At 45.7% G+C, this 16,800-nt stretch overlaps 1 protein-coding gene and 1 long non-coding RNA gene across 2 annotated transcripts; both read left to right on the top strand.

The window, feature by feature from the left end:
* The first annotated feature begins 567 nt into the window (after nucleotides 1-567).
* On the top strand, nucleotides 568-1,424 carry LOC129844024 (uncharacterized). Its single transcript, XM_055912394.1, has 2 exons — nucleotides 568-1,160; nucleotides 1,303-1,424. The coding sequence occupies exons 1-2, from the start codon at nucleotides 636-638 to the stop codon at nucleotides 1,384-1,386; spliced, it is 609 nt and encodes a 202-aa protein (XP_055768369.1). The 5' UTR covers nucleotides 568-635; the 3' UTR covers nucleotides 1,387-1,424.
* A 6,413-nt stretch (nucleotides 1,425-7,837) lies between these two features.
* On the top strand, nucleotides 7,838-8,230 carry LOC129844030 (uncharacterized). Its single transcript, XR_008757891.1, has 3 exons — nucleotides 7,838-7,917; nucleotides 8,028-8,081; nucleotides 8,176-8,230. It is a non-coding gene; the product is annotated as an uncharacterized LOC129844030 (long non-coding RNA).
* Nucleotides 8,231-16,800: the final 8,570 nt, after the last annotated feature.

Genomic DNA, 16,800 nt, shown 5'->3' with positions numbered 1-16,800 from the left:
ACAGAAAAAATATGGACTACCATTAGAATACAATGTAAGAGGTCATCCATTTTAGAAAACAATGGCATTTGCCAGAAATACTTGAGTCTTTGCTGTTTCAGGCATACATGCCAGGAACTGCCGGAGGAAGAAATCGATACCATGATGGACAAAAAGTAAAGAGATTTATTTACTAGGGATATTTTTCTATTACACTGATATCAACTACTCATAGGTTGTTATCAAATCAACAGTTAGCATGGAGGGAATGGCACAGGGAATGGTTTCAGAGAAGTTATTACATGGTCAAATCAAACAACGTGTGAACATTCCCTCTTTCAGTTTTTAAAGTCACAGTCGGGAGCAAGAGGTTCCAAGAAATTACATGTAAGTGTTACTCAGCCAAAACATATTGGTGAATTGCTCAACGGAAGGACCGTAGTTTTGATTCACTTTGAACATCAAAATAAATCCATATGAATTAATCGCTATTTAAGTCCAAAGAATTGAGCAATCAATCAGTAAACCAACCAATTTCTTATTTGTGGTTCCAGAGACAGAAACAAGAAAACAGAGACCCTCAGCCTGACCCTGAATCCTATACAGAGAGGGAGGTTGACTATGAAACAGAAGCAGACTGGGAGACACCAACAGAGATGGAGGGAGAGAGAGAACCCATAGCAGCAGAGGGAGAGACACCATGGGAAAGACATAGAGAGAGGGAGATGGTAGAAAAGAAAGGAAACGAGACAGAAGGAGAGATATACCATGATGCAGAAAGAGAGGGAGAGGAGGAGAGAAGTGGCGACTCTGAATGGGACACGGAGGAGGACAGTGAATACGAGAGGGAGAGAGAGGGGGAAAGGATGGAGATGGAGAGAGAGAGGATAGAGCTTGAAAAAGAGAGGGAAGCAGAGCTGGAGTTGCAGAGGGAGAAAATAGAGAGGGAGAGACAACTAGAGAGGGAGAACGTGGAAAAGGAGAGAGACCTGCAAATGGAGAGGGAGAGTGAACTAGAGAGCGAGAGAACAGAGATGGAGGGAGGTAGAGACCTGGACAGGGAGAGAGAGGAGTGGGAGAGACGGAGGCAGGAGATGGAAAGAGAGAACGGAAGACAAGGAGAGTACGAGGAGGAAGGAGGAGTAAGACCCTATCCAGGGCCAGAATATGACTATTTGAAGGTAAACACACACACATCCCCCAATCAAAGTGCTGTGAAGATGACATGATAAAAACACCTGTTCTGTTACCGTCATCTATCACGCATTTCTATCAGGTTCCTTTTTGTGTTCCTTTTTGAGTGGTTCCTTCTGTTTTCTAAAGGGTGCACCGGGTGAAAATGGACTTCCGGGACCGAAGGTGATTACCAATCATTTTCAAATAAAACAGTGTCTTCAAATGGAGTGAAAGAACAAGATGTCCTGAATCTGCCCCCATATCTCTACAGTACCACGTTGCAATAAGGAATCCTTTATACATAGTTTGTAAAGGCTGTATAAGAAGTTTGTAGACAATGTATTATTAATATGTTGATCAGTGATACCTTGTGCATGGCAGACAGTTCACACCACCAACATGAAGAGAACTACATGTTATAGTCTGTAGCTCTCTTAGAAATCAAGTCAAACCTTTAATAAAGGAGACCTTCATGTCATTTCAACCCAATCTGTCCTTACTTCCGAACACAGTGTCAATGTCACCAGGTCACAACATCAAACGTATCCTCGCTCCCCTCCTACCCTCGTCTCATTATCAGTGTCTTACACACACCCACACAGACACACACACAGACACACACAGACACACACACACAGACACACACACACACACACACACACACACACACACACACACACACACACACACACACACACACACACACACACACACACACACACACACACACACACACACACACCTATTTACCTACCCACATCTTCCCCTATAAGTTTGTCCATGTCTCTCTGCTCTCCTGTCAGTCAAACCAGCGCTCAGAATGTTGGTCTTTGATGTCCCCAGAGTTCTATTTCTGATCCCCTCATTACGCAGTGGATTAATCATGTGGTATTAATAATTCCGTCTGTTAGTTGGCGGCATCGATACAAAACAGATCCTTGAAAAACTCTATGGGCTTTTTTCCCCCTCCGGCTGTCTGAATGTGATGGTACTATTTTGGTGCACGAGACGCAGACAGAGACATATGGAGAGAATTCACTTGAATAACAATCACTTTGTAACTGATTTGTTGACAACTCTCTTCGTTCTACCAGGGGGAACTTGGTGAAAAGGGACACAAGGTAAATGCTTTTCCAATTCACTAATGTGATAGAGCAAAGCCCGAACCAACCTCTTTTTAAGAAATCATGTTTTGAACATTTAACTATTTTTATTTATTGAAATATCTAACTAGCAGGACTCCTGCACACTGTACTGTATATTTGCAAATGAAATGTATCCTATTGACATTGTTGTGTTGTTGTGCTTTTAGGGTGAGCCAGGTATTGGCCACAGAGGTCCTGTGGGACAGGCTGGTCCACCCGGAACTAAGGTAGACTCCCACACCATCACTTAGCTCTGCCCCTCTACATAGTCAAAGTCTATTTAGCTTTAACTGGCTTCAATTGACAATTTTGCCACCTGAGGGCCTGATTGTTGCTATGGAGATACAATAGTCTAGAGGAAACACTGAACTTCAGTAGCTGCTAGAGAAATACCAACACTGTCCTTATCTGTCTCCTATTAGCTGTCCTGCCACCCTCTCTCTGGGATTGTCTTTCTGTCTCTTTCTTTGTCAATTAATTTATGAATTGTTGTTATCTTCCATTTACAAAGCAAAAACACTCGAACGTATGGAATTAATAACTGCAAGGGAATTATAATTGTAGTTATACCAGTGTAGTTATTAGAGAAATGCAAAAAAAATCCCTTTCTATCTTTGTTCCTCTGACTCTTCTTCTCTCCTTCTGTCTGTCTGCCTATCTGTCTCTCTCTATCTCTGTCTCATTCTCTCTTTCTGTCTGTGTCTGCCTGTCTGTCTCTCTTTCTGTCTGTTTCTGCATGGCTCTCCTACTCCCTCTGTCAGGGTGAGCCTGGTGAAATGGGGCCTTCTGGTGCTCAGGGTATCCAGGGAATCCGCGGTAACCCCGGTATCTCAGGTTCTCAGGGCCTGAGGGGCCAACCAGGAGACCCAGGAGAGGCGGGGAGAGAGGTGAGGAGCTCCCCGACCATCCCTTCAACCTGGGGCAAGGAGTTTGTCCTGATTACTGGAAGGCTTTGTACTCTAGTTATAAGAAACTCAACACCTTATTCTGTAGTTTTAATAAACTCAACACCTTGTACTGTAGTTTTAATAAACCCAACACCTTGTACTGTAGTTTTAATAAACCCAACACCTTGTACTGTAGTTTTAATAAACCCAACACCTTGTACTGTAGTTTTAATAAACCCAACACCTTGTACTGTAGTTTTAATAAACCCAACACCTTATTCTGTAGTTTTAATAAACCCAACACCTTGTACTGTAGTTTTAAGAAACCCAACACCTTGTACTGTAGTTTTAAGAAACCCAACACCTTGTACTGTAGTTTTAATAAACCCAACACCTTGTACTGTAGTATTAATAAACCCAACACCTTGTACTGTAGTTTTAATAAACCCAACACCTTGTACTGTAGTTTTAATAAACTCAACACCTTGTACTGTAGTTTTAATAAACCCAACACCTTGTACTGTAGTTTTAATAAACCCAACACCTTGTACTGTAGTTTTAATAAACACCTTGTACTGTAGTTTTAATAAACCCAACACCTTGTACTGTAGTTTTAATAAACCCAACACCTTGTACTGTAGTGTTAATAAACCCAACACCTTGTACTGTAGTTTTAATAAACCCAACACCTTGTACTGTAGTTTTAATAAGCTCAACACCTTGTACTGTAGTTTTAATAAGCCCAACACTTTGTACTGTAGTTTTAATAAACCCAACACCTTGTACTGTAGTTTTAATAAACCCAACACCTTGTACTGTAGTTTTAATAAACCCAACACCTTGTACTGTGGTTTTAATAAGCTCAACACCTTGTACTGTAGTTTTAATAAACCCAACACCTTGTACTGTAGTTTTAATAAACCCAACACCTTGTACTGTAGTTTTAATAAACCCAACACCTTGTACTGTAGTTTTAATAAGCTCAACACCTTGTACTGTAGTTTTAATAAACCCAACACCTTATTCTGTAGTTTTAATAAACCCAACACCTTGTACTGTAGTTTTAATAAACCCAACACCTTGTACTGTAGTGTTAATAAACCCAACACCTTGTACTGTAGTTTTAATAAACACCTTGTACTGTAGTTTTAATAAACCCAACACCTTGTACTGTAGTTTTAATAAACCCAACACCTTGTACTGTATTGTTAATAAACCCAACACCTTATTCTGTAGTTTTAATAAACCCAACACCTTGTACTGTAGTTTTAATAAACCCAACACCTTGTACTGTAGTTTTAATAAACCCAACACCTTGTACTGTAGTTTTAATAAACCCAACACCTTGTACTGTAGTTTTAATAAACTCAACACCTTGTACTTTCAGTCTATTTCCTGGTCAGATCATGTATTCCAAAAAATGTTGCAGCCACATTTTTGTCAAATTCACCACTAGCCAGAAAGCCAAAACAAAGATATATGTTTTCAAAGAGCAAAAATACTGCCTACTAAGTAGGAAGATAATTGAGATAAAGTATGATGTGTACTGTTTTTGTTCATCTGTAGGGGGACAGAGGTAGAAGGGGTAAGAATGGATCACCCGGGACTCCAGGAGCTAAAGGGAAACTTGGAATAGAGGTATGGTGAAATATAACTTGCCCTAGGCATTGTTTGCCTTCCTATGGTTATCATGTAACATAATGGATGCTTTCTGTTTCTCAAAGGGTCCACCTGGTCTACCTGGTACGAAAGGAGAAAAGGTAAGACATTAGCCTGCTTGGTGGTGGTGTTGTTGTTGTCGTTGTCATGTTGTATATGAGGAGATAATAACATTAGCATTCACTTCTTCTTGTTCCCAACAGGGTGACAGTATCCCGGGGGAACCAGGTGCCAGGGGTGTGGTTGGGATCACAGGTCGCAGGGTGAGACGGAACAATGGACTTAATTACCTCAGAGAGATGGAATTAACCTCAGAGAGAGATCCGAGGCAGCATTGTAAAAGATAGAAATGCTGCTCGTCACAACAGGATGGCACAATATGCACACATTTACACTGAACATAAATATAAACGCAGCATGTAAAGTGTTGGTCCCATGTTTCATGAGCTGAAATAAAAGATCCCATACATTTTCCATATGCACAAAAAGGTTATTTCTCTCAAATTTGGTGCACAAATTTGTTTACATCCCTGTTAGTCAACATTTCTCCTTTGCCAAGATAATCCATCCACCTGCCAGGTGTAGCATATCAAGAAGCTGAATAAACAGCATGATCATTACACAGGTGCACTTTGTGCTGGGACAATAAAAGGCCACTCTAAAATGTGCAGTTTTGTCACACAACACAATGCCACAGATGACAAGTTTTGAGGAGTGTGCAATTGGCATGCTGACTGCAGGATTGTCCACAAGAGCTGTTGCCAGATAATAACCTTTCTCTACCATAAGCCGCCTCCAACGTCATTTTAGAGAATTTGGTGCGAAGGAGATGTGTAGCGCTGTATGAGGCAAATGGTGGTCACACCAGATACTGACTGGTTTTCTGATCCACGCTCCTACTTATTCGTTTTTTGAAGGTATCCGTGACCAACAGATACATATCTGTATTCCCAGTCATGTGAAATCCATAGATTAGGGCCTCATTTATTTATTTAAATTGACTGATTTCCTTATATGAAGTGTAACTCAGTAAAATCTTTGACATTTTAGCATGATGCATTTATCTTTTTGTTCAGTATAATATTTGTGATGTGTTTGTTTGTGACAGGGTGAAAAGGGTATTGCAGGAGTCTTAGGAGCCCCAGGACACACTGTGAGTTAACATCATCACCTTTCATGACATGAACAGTCCAGAGGAGGCCGGTGGAAGAAGATATAGAAGGACGTGCTCATTGTAATGTCTGGAATGGAATAAATGTAACGGAGTCCAACGTGGTTTCCATATGTTTGATGTGTTTGATACTATTCCATTTAGTCCATTCCAGCCATTACAATGATCCTGTCCCCCTATAGCTCCCCCCACCAGCCTCCTCTGGTACAGGACATTTGTTTCATAGCTACCTTTACCTTTGACCTCTTTTACTTAGGGTCCCAAGGGCTTCCCGGGCAGCAAAGGAGCAAAGGTACGTTGACGGTTACTTCTTTGATGGCGTGATAATTTTGGTAGACTATATTTTTAAAATGTATGTGATTGAGTGGGTCTTACTAAATACTTTGATACTTCCACTCAGGTTCTCCAGATACTTTAGATATTTTTTACTTCAGAGACAGTTTTAAAGATGGTTTTGACAGCCCGGTGTTTCAGCGTTCAGTCAAATTCTCTGCTCGTTCTATTGAAGTGTTATCACTCTAGTCACTTCTGTCTCTTCAATCCCTCTTTAGAACCCTCTTTAGAACCCTCTTTTTGAAACATGTTTCAACACTCACCATGTGGCCAGTCTATTTCAATTAACTTCAGTCCATTTTTCTGTGTATATAGGGATGTGGAGTCTTTGAAAAGGAAGAGTCAATGTTTTTATGTAACTACCTGAAACAGCCATATAGTATATAGTTAGTGTTTTCTACGCACAGACTTCAAATTAATAGTGTCTCATAAACCCATACAGGCTAGGTACCATTTGGTGTATGACACTAAAATACAAATATTGTCAATCAATCAATTATTGTATGAATGTTATAAGCCATTGATTCCTTTCATAAAATATATTTTCACAGGGTGACAGAGGTTTAACAGGAATACAAGGAGAAAGGGTAAGCCAAACATGACATAAGTACTACACAAATAGTGTTTTGTATATGATTAATTCACATATGATGTACGTTCTTTATGTTTAGGGAAGCCCCCTCCAAATCCAGGGACCGAGAGGCTACAAGGGCTTAAAAGGAGAAGGGGTGAGAAACAAGTCCCCTAAACAAGTCCTCCACAATTTATTTTGAATGCTAGTTTTAGTTCCAGAGCAATCCTCATTAAAAAATATATATTTTAGAGAGATAGCTTTTGCATTTTCACTTTGTGTGTTTCCCCTTTGAAGACAATGTTTATCTGTTGTTTGGTTGTTTGTTTCAGGGAGAGCGAGGCTCCCCAGGTTTCGATGGAGATAAAGGAGAGAAGGGCGAGGATGGGCCCCCGGGGTTCAAGGTGCTTCCTAATGATTGATGACAGAACATTTTATGTGGAAAAAGAGAGAAACAAAGATTGTTAATAGATGTAAAGAAAGAGAGACAAACAGAAAAAGAAAATACATTTCCCAAAACATGGAAGCCAAAGCACATAGTGTTTTCACATTCAGCTTTTTGTTTGTTCTCCATCTGAAGGGCCTCAAAGGAGAGGCAGGCGCCAAAGGAGCCATGGGGCTGTTTGGGGCCCGTGGACCAGTGGGCCAAAAGGTCAGTAGGGAATACAGCATGTATTAATCTACAGGCTACATGGAACCACTGTTATCTATGCTTCTTATGTGTATGCTCACAGTTGTTCTGTGCTTCCAGGGAGATACTGGCGAGCCTGGAGTCAATGGAGAAGTGGTGGGTATTTATCTAACACACTTTAACAGTTTAATATATAAACAGTGTCTGTATAACTGTATATATACTATGGTGGCTTGGCATGTGGTCAAAAACAGGCTTTGTTGATTGGCTTGTTGTTGTCACAGGGTCGTAATGGGGACGATGGATTGGATGGAGCCACAGGAGCCAAAGGAGACATGGGACTCCAGGGACAGAAGGGAGATCAGGTGAGGAGAGTGTGGCACAGAGCATAGAATTTAGAGACTAGACAAATAGAACCTGTCATCTGTGATTCATTATACAGTAATTCTGTTCTGTTCTGGTATTCTATTCCTAGGGTGACAGAGGTGAACCTGGCTTACCGGGGGATACTGGGCAGACAGGAGAGAAGGTGAGGGCTTGATCATAACGTATTAGGCATGTTAATGAGATAGTAATGCAATGATCAAAGGTAACTCTTGGTGTCGGTTGTGGTTGCTGCACAGGGATTCCGAGGCCTACCTGGACGCATAGGAAGCACTGGGCTAGATGGAGAAAAGGTGAGTTGCCTGCTGTGGGATTCAATACAATAATCACAACAACACAATGTGCTCCAGGAAGCATTGTCAGTGCCACTGACCAACAAAAGTATTTGTTTACAGTAGTGCCAACTAGCTGCCATACGCTGCATACAATTTAGTATACGGTTCAATTGTCTGACCTAGTAGGCCACAGTCAGACTATGGTCAATAGTTGCACAGTTTTAGACACAGTTTCAGTGAAAATGTAAGTATTTAATTGTTGTTTGACACAGGGAGAGATGGGTATTCCTGGAACCCCAGGACATCCAGGGCTTAATGGACTCACAGGACGGAAGGTAGGCACACGCACGCACGCACGCACGCACGCACGCACGCACACACACACACACACACACACACACACACACACACAATGATCCCACTCTCCGAGGGTGCCAAGCACCCACCTAATTATTTATTTATTATTTATACACAAACACACACACACACAAATCAAAATCATTCTCAGTTATCTTCTGAAAAGTGTTGATTGTGATGTTTTGTGTTGATGTGTAGGGTGAAAAAGGGGACGGGGGTATCAATGGAGTAGAGGGAGCACCAGGACTAATAGGAGAGAAGGTTTGTTCAAATCACATGTAAAAACAATATTGAAATGATGACTTAATAGTCTATGTACTACAGAAGAATGTGGAAATATTCATATAGTTCTTGAAGCATTATGTTTTCTCCCATCATGCACCATTCATGTTGTCCCTGTCTTGTGCAGGGCGCCACTGGTTTCCCAGGGTTCCCTGGGTTTAAGGGGTCAGCAGGGACACCAGGAAATGATGGAGTGGGGGGGCGACCAGGACGTAATGGGTCCAAGGGAGAGACAGGAACCAAGGTAGATTGAGGTTGCCTTCCAGTCAAGGTTATTATAGTAAACAAAAACTGAAAATAAAATAAAAACTAAAATTTGAAAAACTTTATAGTAAATTGAAAACCAAAAAAAAACATTTGAAAAACTAAAACTATACTGAAACTATCATATTTGCCTGCAAAACTAACTAAAATAACTAAACTTTAGGCAAAAATCTAATTTCAAATGGTGTTTTCGAGCTTCTGAATCTGAAGGTATAGGCCTAGCTTGTGCATCACTAGCCATCACTTGCTAACAGGGAAGAAATCCAAGGGCGAGCACGGAGCGTGAGTGGGCCAAGCTAGAACAGCTTGTGAAGTTAATGGAGCCGTTCGCAATCCACACCGACCAACTTCAAACTGATGTGGTGTTGTGCCCTCTCAACCTTGAGGCACACTTGCAGTCAACTACTGTTGCAAAATAGTTGGCACAGGTCCTCCTGAAGTCACTGCATGAGTGTTTCGCATGCATACTGAATGGCAGCCAACTTCAATCCAACCCCTGCAGCAGCTTGCCTGATGGACACAAGTGTGTCTCTGGCACTTCGCTCAACAGAGATGGAGGGCAGAAGAATCTTTTGTACTTCAGCAAATCAGAGAGTACAGCCGTGGACCAGCAGGACCCCAGGAAGAATCCGGCAAGCATCTTGACCACAGTGCTTCAGTAATATAGCTTCCTCGCATCGCAGATTGTGTCTGTGGTCACGGTCCAGTCGGAGGGTCAACCTGACAAGGCATTAAGTGCCCGGTGTGAGCTGCGGAAATACCTGGAAGAGGTAAAGGAGGGCATGTTTACAGAAACTAAATCCTCTAGAAATGAAATAGAAAGGTTTTTATCAAACTGAACATAAATAGAAACCAGTAAATCATTTCTGAAAACGAACTGAAACTAAACCGAATTTCAAATAAATATCTAAAAACAAATATAAATAAAAACTCATCTTAAATCGCCAAACTATAGTAACCTTGCTTCCGGTAACCTATTGTATATTAGTGTCATGGAAGCACAATTTTGTGTGTTCTCTGTGTGTCTGTCTGTCTGTGTCTGTATTGTGTCGTACAGCAGGTCAGCCACCAGAGGGAGACTCGTCGAGGCCTGGTGATAGACGGAGTATACATGGCTCCATCTGTTGGACGATGGCGATGGCTCCATCTGCTGGACGTGCCAGGTCTCGACGGGCTCAAGCTCTGCAAGGCCCATAAAGCTGCCAGAAGGGCAGCACACAAGGGAGTGGGGGAAGAAAGGACTCCCGTATAGTTGGGGACGGTTGCAGAGGTATGAGGAGGGAGTTCAATTTTTGTACCCGACAGGATACAGCCAGACCCGGAGCCCAGAAGACGGTATCCCGGAGAGGGTCTCATAGGGGAGACATATCCTTTTCTTTTTGATTTATTATTTAAATTAACACCCTTGAAACCGAGCTAATCCTACTCTGTCCGTGTCTGATCTGTGTAAACGTCTTGACCAAACCCCCTGGTCTGCCACAAGTGGTGGAGAATGCGGGCATTCTGATAACGTGGTCAGATCAGGGTTGACGTTTACACAGCATCAGCATGGACGAGTTGATAGCTCAGTTCGTCTGGACCCAACAAGCACAACAGGCGGTTCAGGAACAAACACTGGAGGAACAGCGACTACAAAACGTCCGCCTCGTTGAGGAAATCAGGAAGCTGCAAGGAGGAGTGTCTCCTGAATCACATCCCAACCAGTTTTTAATCCAGCTAACGGAAGACGATGACATTGAAACATACCTCTGTACGTTTGAACGGACAGCGCTACGGGAAGGATGGCCAAGGCCGACGTGGACTAGTCTGCTGGCACCGTTCCTTTCTGGGAAAGCCCAAAAGGCATATTGGGACCTGAACGACGAACAGGCGGCTAACTATGACGGACTCAAACGGGAGATACTCAGCCGCTACGGGTACAGCCTGGCCCATCGAGCTCAACGGTACCACGACTGGAGGTTCGTACCCGAGGCATCCCCCCGAGCACAGATGAGCGACCTACTGCGCCTCACCAGGGCATGGCTCCTAACCAATGTATCCACCCTTTCCATCCTCTACAAAATGGTCCTAGATCGCTTCTTACGGGGGCTACCCCACGACATGAAGAGGGCAGCGAGTCTATGCGCGCCCCAGACCTTGGAGGGCCTGCTGGAAGCAGTGGAGACGCATCAGAACACTCAGGCCCTGCTGAGTGGGAGCCGGGACGAGTCGGCGACCCGTTCGAGGGAGACGGAAGGACAGCCTCACCGCTGTATCCCCCGAACCGACAGTCAGCAGGGCCAAAGGACCACAAACCCGTGGAGAGACGGCTGGGGTAGGGCCGACTCGCCACCGACGACCCCAGGTAGATGGAGGTGTTTTGAGTGTGGCGCCCGGGAGCACATTGTCTGGAATTGCCCGGCTCGAGAGGAGTCGATGCCATCAGCTAGCCCCGGAGGCGAGGTGAGTCACGCCGTGAACTATGTCACCTCCTGTTGGACGCACCACGAATCAACTGCACCCATGGTCCCGGTGAAGGTTGACGGACACGACACGGAAGCGCTATTAGACTTCGGAAGTATGGTTACGCTCGTAGCCACGAGCCTGCTGAACCAGGAGACCGAACGGGGTAGGGAGATGTCCATTTCCTGTGTTCATGGTGACACAAAGCGTTATCCAACCGTATGGACCAACATCGTGATGCCACAAGGGAGCTGCCAGATGATGGTGGGTGCAGTACCAGAGTTTCCGGTACCTCTCCTAGTGGACGCGATTGTCCGCTGTTCGTGGCCCTATGGAGGCACAAGTTGAGGAAAAAGATACGAGCCGGCCGAAGAAGAGAGCGGGGACGACCCATCACCTGTGCGGCCCGGAAGCAACCGGTTAACCAATCTGTATCTACAGGTCCGGAGTCGGAGGGGGCGCCGGAACCTGACCCCCCTGGCGAACCACTGGAGGAGGAGCTCAGCCTCTCCCTCCTCGATTTTGAGGGGCCAATCGAGATACCCGCTGGGGGCCAACTGAGGGGACAATTCAGGATGGCCCAGTGGGAGGATCCGAACTTGAAAGCCGCCGCAGCCCAAGTGATAGCGGTGGATGGACAGCTACTTCCGGGGTGAGTGACTGGCGATACCCCCATTTCCAAATCAAGAATAACCTTTTATATATCAGGTGTCGCGCCAATAGGGGGAACTTCGAGAGGTATTGTTGCTGCCCCGACGGTACGTGGGAACCATTCTTCATCTGGCCCACACCCACCTGTTGGGGGCGCACCTGGGAATGGAGAAGACTAGGGAACGGATTGCCGCCCGGTTCCACTGGCTGGGATGAGGAGGGCCGTGGAAGACTACTGTCGCAGCTGCCCGGAGTGTTAACTCACTGCCCCGAAAGCCCACTTCCGAAACCCATTGGTCCCCCTACCGATCATTGGGGTGCCCTTTGAACACATCGCCATGGACATAGTGGGACCCCTGGTAAAAACAGCACAAGGACACTGGTACATCCTGGTGATAGTAGATTATGCCACCCCGTATCCCGAGGCCATTCCCCTACGGGCGGCGGTATCCAAAGGAATCGCCCGGGAGCTGTTCCACCTTTTTAGCCGGGTGGGCATCCCAAACGAGATCCTGACAGACCAAGGTACTGAGTTTATGTCCCGCCTAATGAAAGAGTTGTGTGCTCTCCTGCAGATCAAGCAGATCCGGACCTCCACCCGCAGACGGATGGGCTCATCGAGCGCTTCAATAAAACGCTCAAACAAATGCTGCGTAAGGTCATCGAGCAGGACGGGAAGAACTGGGACCAGCTACTACCCCACCTAATGTTCTCAATCCGAGAAGTACCCCAGTCCTCCACTGGGTTTTCCCCTTTCGAACTCCTCTATGCGCCCAAGCCCAGGTCTACAATTGGGGAGCCCAGCCCAGAGAATTCCAGGTGGGAGACAAGGTGTTGGTCTTAATCCCCACGGCTGAAAGTAAGTTCCTGGCAACATGACACGGGCCATACAAGGTGAGAAGTTGGGACCTGTCAATTACCGCGTACGGCAACCGGGGAGACAGAAACCCCAACAGATTTACCACGTGAACCTGTTGAAGTGGTACGAGAGGACAGCCTTGGCCGTGTTATGGTAGGGACCCAAGACGCCAACGGTACCAGTGGTGGTCCCGAGCAATGAGGACCTCGACCGGACCAGAAGCAAGGGCTCAGGGAGCTCGTCGATCGGCACACAGCGGTGTTCTCCGAGAAGCCGGGCCGCACGACCCTCATTGAACACCACATCCGTACCCGGCCCGGGGAAACGGTACGTAAGAGGCCATATCGGATTCCGGAGGCCCGAAGGAAGGCCGTGAAACAAGAAGTGGAGGCTAAGCTGAGGATGGGGGTCATTGAAGAGTCCCACAGTGCATGGTGCAGCCCCATCGTGTTGGTGCCCAAACCGGACAGTAGCCTCCGCTTCTGTAATGATTTCCGGGGTGTGAACGACATAAGCTTATTCGACGCCTACCCCATGCCGATGGTGGACGAGCTCATCAACCGATTGGGAAAGGCCTGGTACATCAGCACCCTTGACCTGACCAAAGGTTATTGGCAGGTACCGTTGGCAGCCTCCTCCCGGGAGAAGACGGCGTTCTCGACACCAGATGGTTTGTATCAGTACCGGGTGCTCCCGTTCGGTCTTCACGGAGCCCCGCTCACATTCCAGCGACTGATGAACAGAGTGCTTCAACCCCACCAGCAGTACGCAGTGGCCTATCTGGATGATATCATCATCCACAACCAAGGTTGGGAAGAGCACCTGACGCGCCTCCAGGCGGTGCTGGACGCACTCAGACAAGCTGGGTTGACCGCAAACCCCAAGAAATGCAAACTAGGGTTCAAGTAGGTGGAGTACCTGGGGTATTTGACCGGACGGGGGAACATCAAGCCCCAGGAGAGGAAGGTTCACGCGGTACGTGACTGGCCCGTTCCACACACCAAGACACAGGTCAAGTCCTTCCTGGGACTGGCAGGATACTGTAGCCGGTTTATCCCCAACTTTGCAGCTATAGCTTCCCCCCTCACCGATCTAACCAGGGCCCGTCTCCCGAAAACAGTGAAATGGACAGACGAGACAGAAGCGGCGTTCAGCCGTCTGAAGGAAGCGCTGTGCTCCCATCCGATTCTCATAACGCCCGATTTCCAGGTGCCGATGGTGGTCCAGACGGATGCATGTGATACGGGACTAGTGGCCGTTCTGTCCCAGATACACGATGGGGAAGAGCACCCCATCATGTACATCAACAAAAATCTCAATTGTTGAGAAAGAGTGTCTAGCGGTAAAGTGGGTGCTAGAAACTCAAGTATTACCTGTTAGGTACCCACTTCACCCTGGTCACGGACCATGCTCCCAAGGTCTGGATGGCCAGGGGAAGGGACACAAACGATCGGGTCACCAGGTGGCTCTTGTCCCTTCAACGCTTCGCTTCTGTTGTGCACAGGTCAGGGGCGAAGCATGGAAACGCGGATGCTTTAACGAGAAGGGAGACACGTCACACTGATGACAGTCCTCTCCCAGAGCTAGGAGGGGCGTACAGAGCTAAGGGGGGGGGGGGGGGGGGGGGGGGGAAGACTCATTGAGGCCTGGTGACAGACGGAGTATACATCACGAGGCGATGGCTCCATCTGCTGGATGTGCCAGGTATCGACGGGCTCTCCGGCCAGGACTAATTGGGGCTGATTGGGAGTTGGTGAGTAATCAGGGGCTGATTGCTCACCAGCTGTGCAAGGCCCATAAAGCTGCCAGAAGGGCAGCACTCAAGGGAGTGGGGGAAGAAAGGACTGCCGTATAGTTGGGGACGGTTACAGAGGTATGAGGAGGGAGTTCAGTTTTTGTACAGCAAGACCCGGAGCCCAGAAGGCGGTATCCCGGAGAGGGTCTCATAGGGGAGACATATCCTTTTCTTTTTGATTTATTATTTAAATTAACACCCTTGAAACCAAGCTAATCCTACTCTGTCCGTGTCTGATCTGTGTAAACGTCTTGACCAAACCTCCTGGTCTGTCACAGTCAGTCTGCCCCAGTCAGTCTGCCCCAGTCAGTCTGCCTGTCTGCCTGTCTGCCTGTCCTTCCTTCATGCATAACAACCACAGCCCACCAACCCCAAAACCCAGTTTTACCCAGTCAGAGTGCACATTAAAATATCCACTTTCCACAAAAGTTAAAAAAATCAACAAAAGAAACACACATCATGATGATTAGATAAAACAAGCCTGATTCTATCAGGCACATTGTCCACCTAGCAGAATGCCTGTCAGATACGTAGATAGACAGGCAGTAGACAACATTCCTATGTATAGCAACGCATAGGAAGGAATAGAAGCATAATTAAGACACAGAAATGGGTCTATTTTCTGATGCGGCGGGAACACTAACCAAACCTCTATGCTAATGGCTCCTTTCAGCCACAATTAGCAGCCTCTTTATGTTGATAGGAGAGAAGGGATGGAAAGGACGTAATGATGTTCCAAGGGGACGTTTTATCACAAAACATCTGGATATGTTAGATATTTATAGGATAACTAGAGAGGTAAGCCTAATGATCGGGTTGGGCTTTATTTAGGCAACTACGTAATAGGAAAGTACGTAGCAGGGTAGTACGTAGTAGGGAAGTACGTAGTAGGGAAGTACGTAGCTGGGTAGTACGTAGTAGGGAAGTACGTAGTAGGGAAGTACATAGTATGGAAGTACGTAGTAGGGAAGTACGTAGTAGGGAAGTACGTAGCAGGTTAGTACGTAGTAGGGTAGTACGTAGTAGGGAAGTACGTAGTAGGGAAGTACGTAGTAGGGAAGTACGTAGCAGGGTAGTACGTAGCAGGGTAGTACATAGTATGGAAGTACGTAGTAGGGAAGTACGTAGTAGGGAAGTACGTAGCAGGGTAGTACGTAGTAGGGAAGTACGTAGTAGGGAAGTACGTAGCAGGGTAGTACGTAGTAGGGAAGTACGTAGTAGGGAAGTACGTAGTAGGGAAGTACGTATTAGGGAAGTACGTATTAGGGAAGTACGTAGTAGTGAAGTACTTATTAGGGAAGTACGTAGTAGTGAAGTACTTATTAGGGAAGTACGTAATAGTGAAGTACGTATATGGGAAGTACGTAATAGTGAAGTACGTATTTGGGAAGTACGTATAGTGAAGTACGTAATAGTGGAGTACGTATTAGAGAAGTACGTAATAGGGAAGTACGTAATAGGGAAGTACGTAATAGTGAAGTACGTAATAGTGAAATACGTATTAGGTAAGTACGTATTAGGTAAGTACGTATTAGGTAAGTACGTATTAGGTAAGTACGTAGAAGGGAAGTAGGTAGAAGGGAAGTAGGTAGAATGGAAGTAGGTAGAATGGAAGTAGGTAGAAGGGAGGTAGGTAGGTAGAAGGGAAGTAGGTAGAAGGGAAGTACGTAATAGTGAAGTAGGTAGAAGGGAAGTAGATAATAGGTAAGTACGTAGTAGTGAAGTACGTATTAGGGAAGTACGTATTAGGGAAGTACGTATTAGGGAAGTACGTATTAGGGAAGTACGTATTAGGGAAGTACGTAATAGTGAAATACGTAATAGTGAAGTACGTAATTGTGAAGTACGTATTAGGGAAGTACGTAATAGTGAAGTACGTAATAGTGAAGTACGTGTTAGGGAAGTACGTAATAGTGAAGTACGTAATAGTGACGTACGT

Source organism: Salvelinus fontinalis, unplaced genomic scaffold (genome assembly GCF_029448725.1).
Source record: "Salvelinus fontinalis isolate EN_2023a unplaced genomic scaffold, ASM2944872v1 scaffold_0167, whole genome shotgun sequence".
In the NCBI taxonomy this organism is placed as follows: Eukaryota; Metazoa; Chordata; class Actinopteri; order Salmoniformes; family Salmonidae; genus Salvelinus; species Salvelinus fontinalis.
Note: the sequence above shows the minus strand (reverse complement) of the source record. Positions and strands in the feature narration are given on the sequence as shown.

Excerpts from the sequence above, each read along its gene's own strand:
- LOC129844024 (XM_055912394.1), top strand. The coding sequence starts at position 636 with ATGGAGGGAGAGAGAGAACCCATAGCAGCAGAGGGAGAGACACCATGG. Across the intron at positions 1,161-1,302 it reads CAGAATATGACTATTTGAAG|GGTGCACCGGGTGAAAATGG; the intron begins GTAAACACACAC and ends TGTTTTCTAAAG.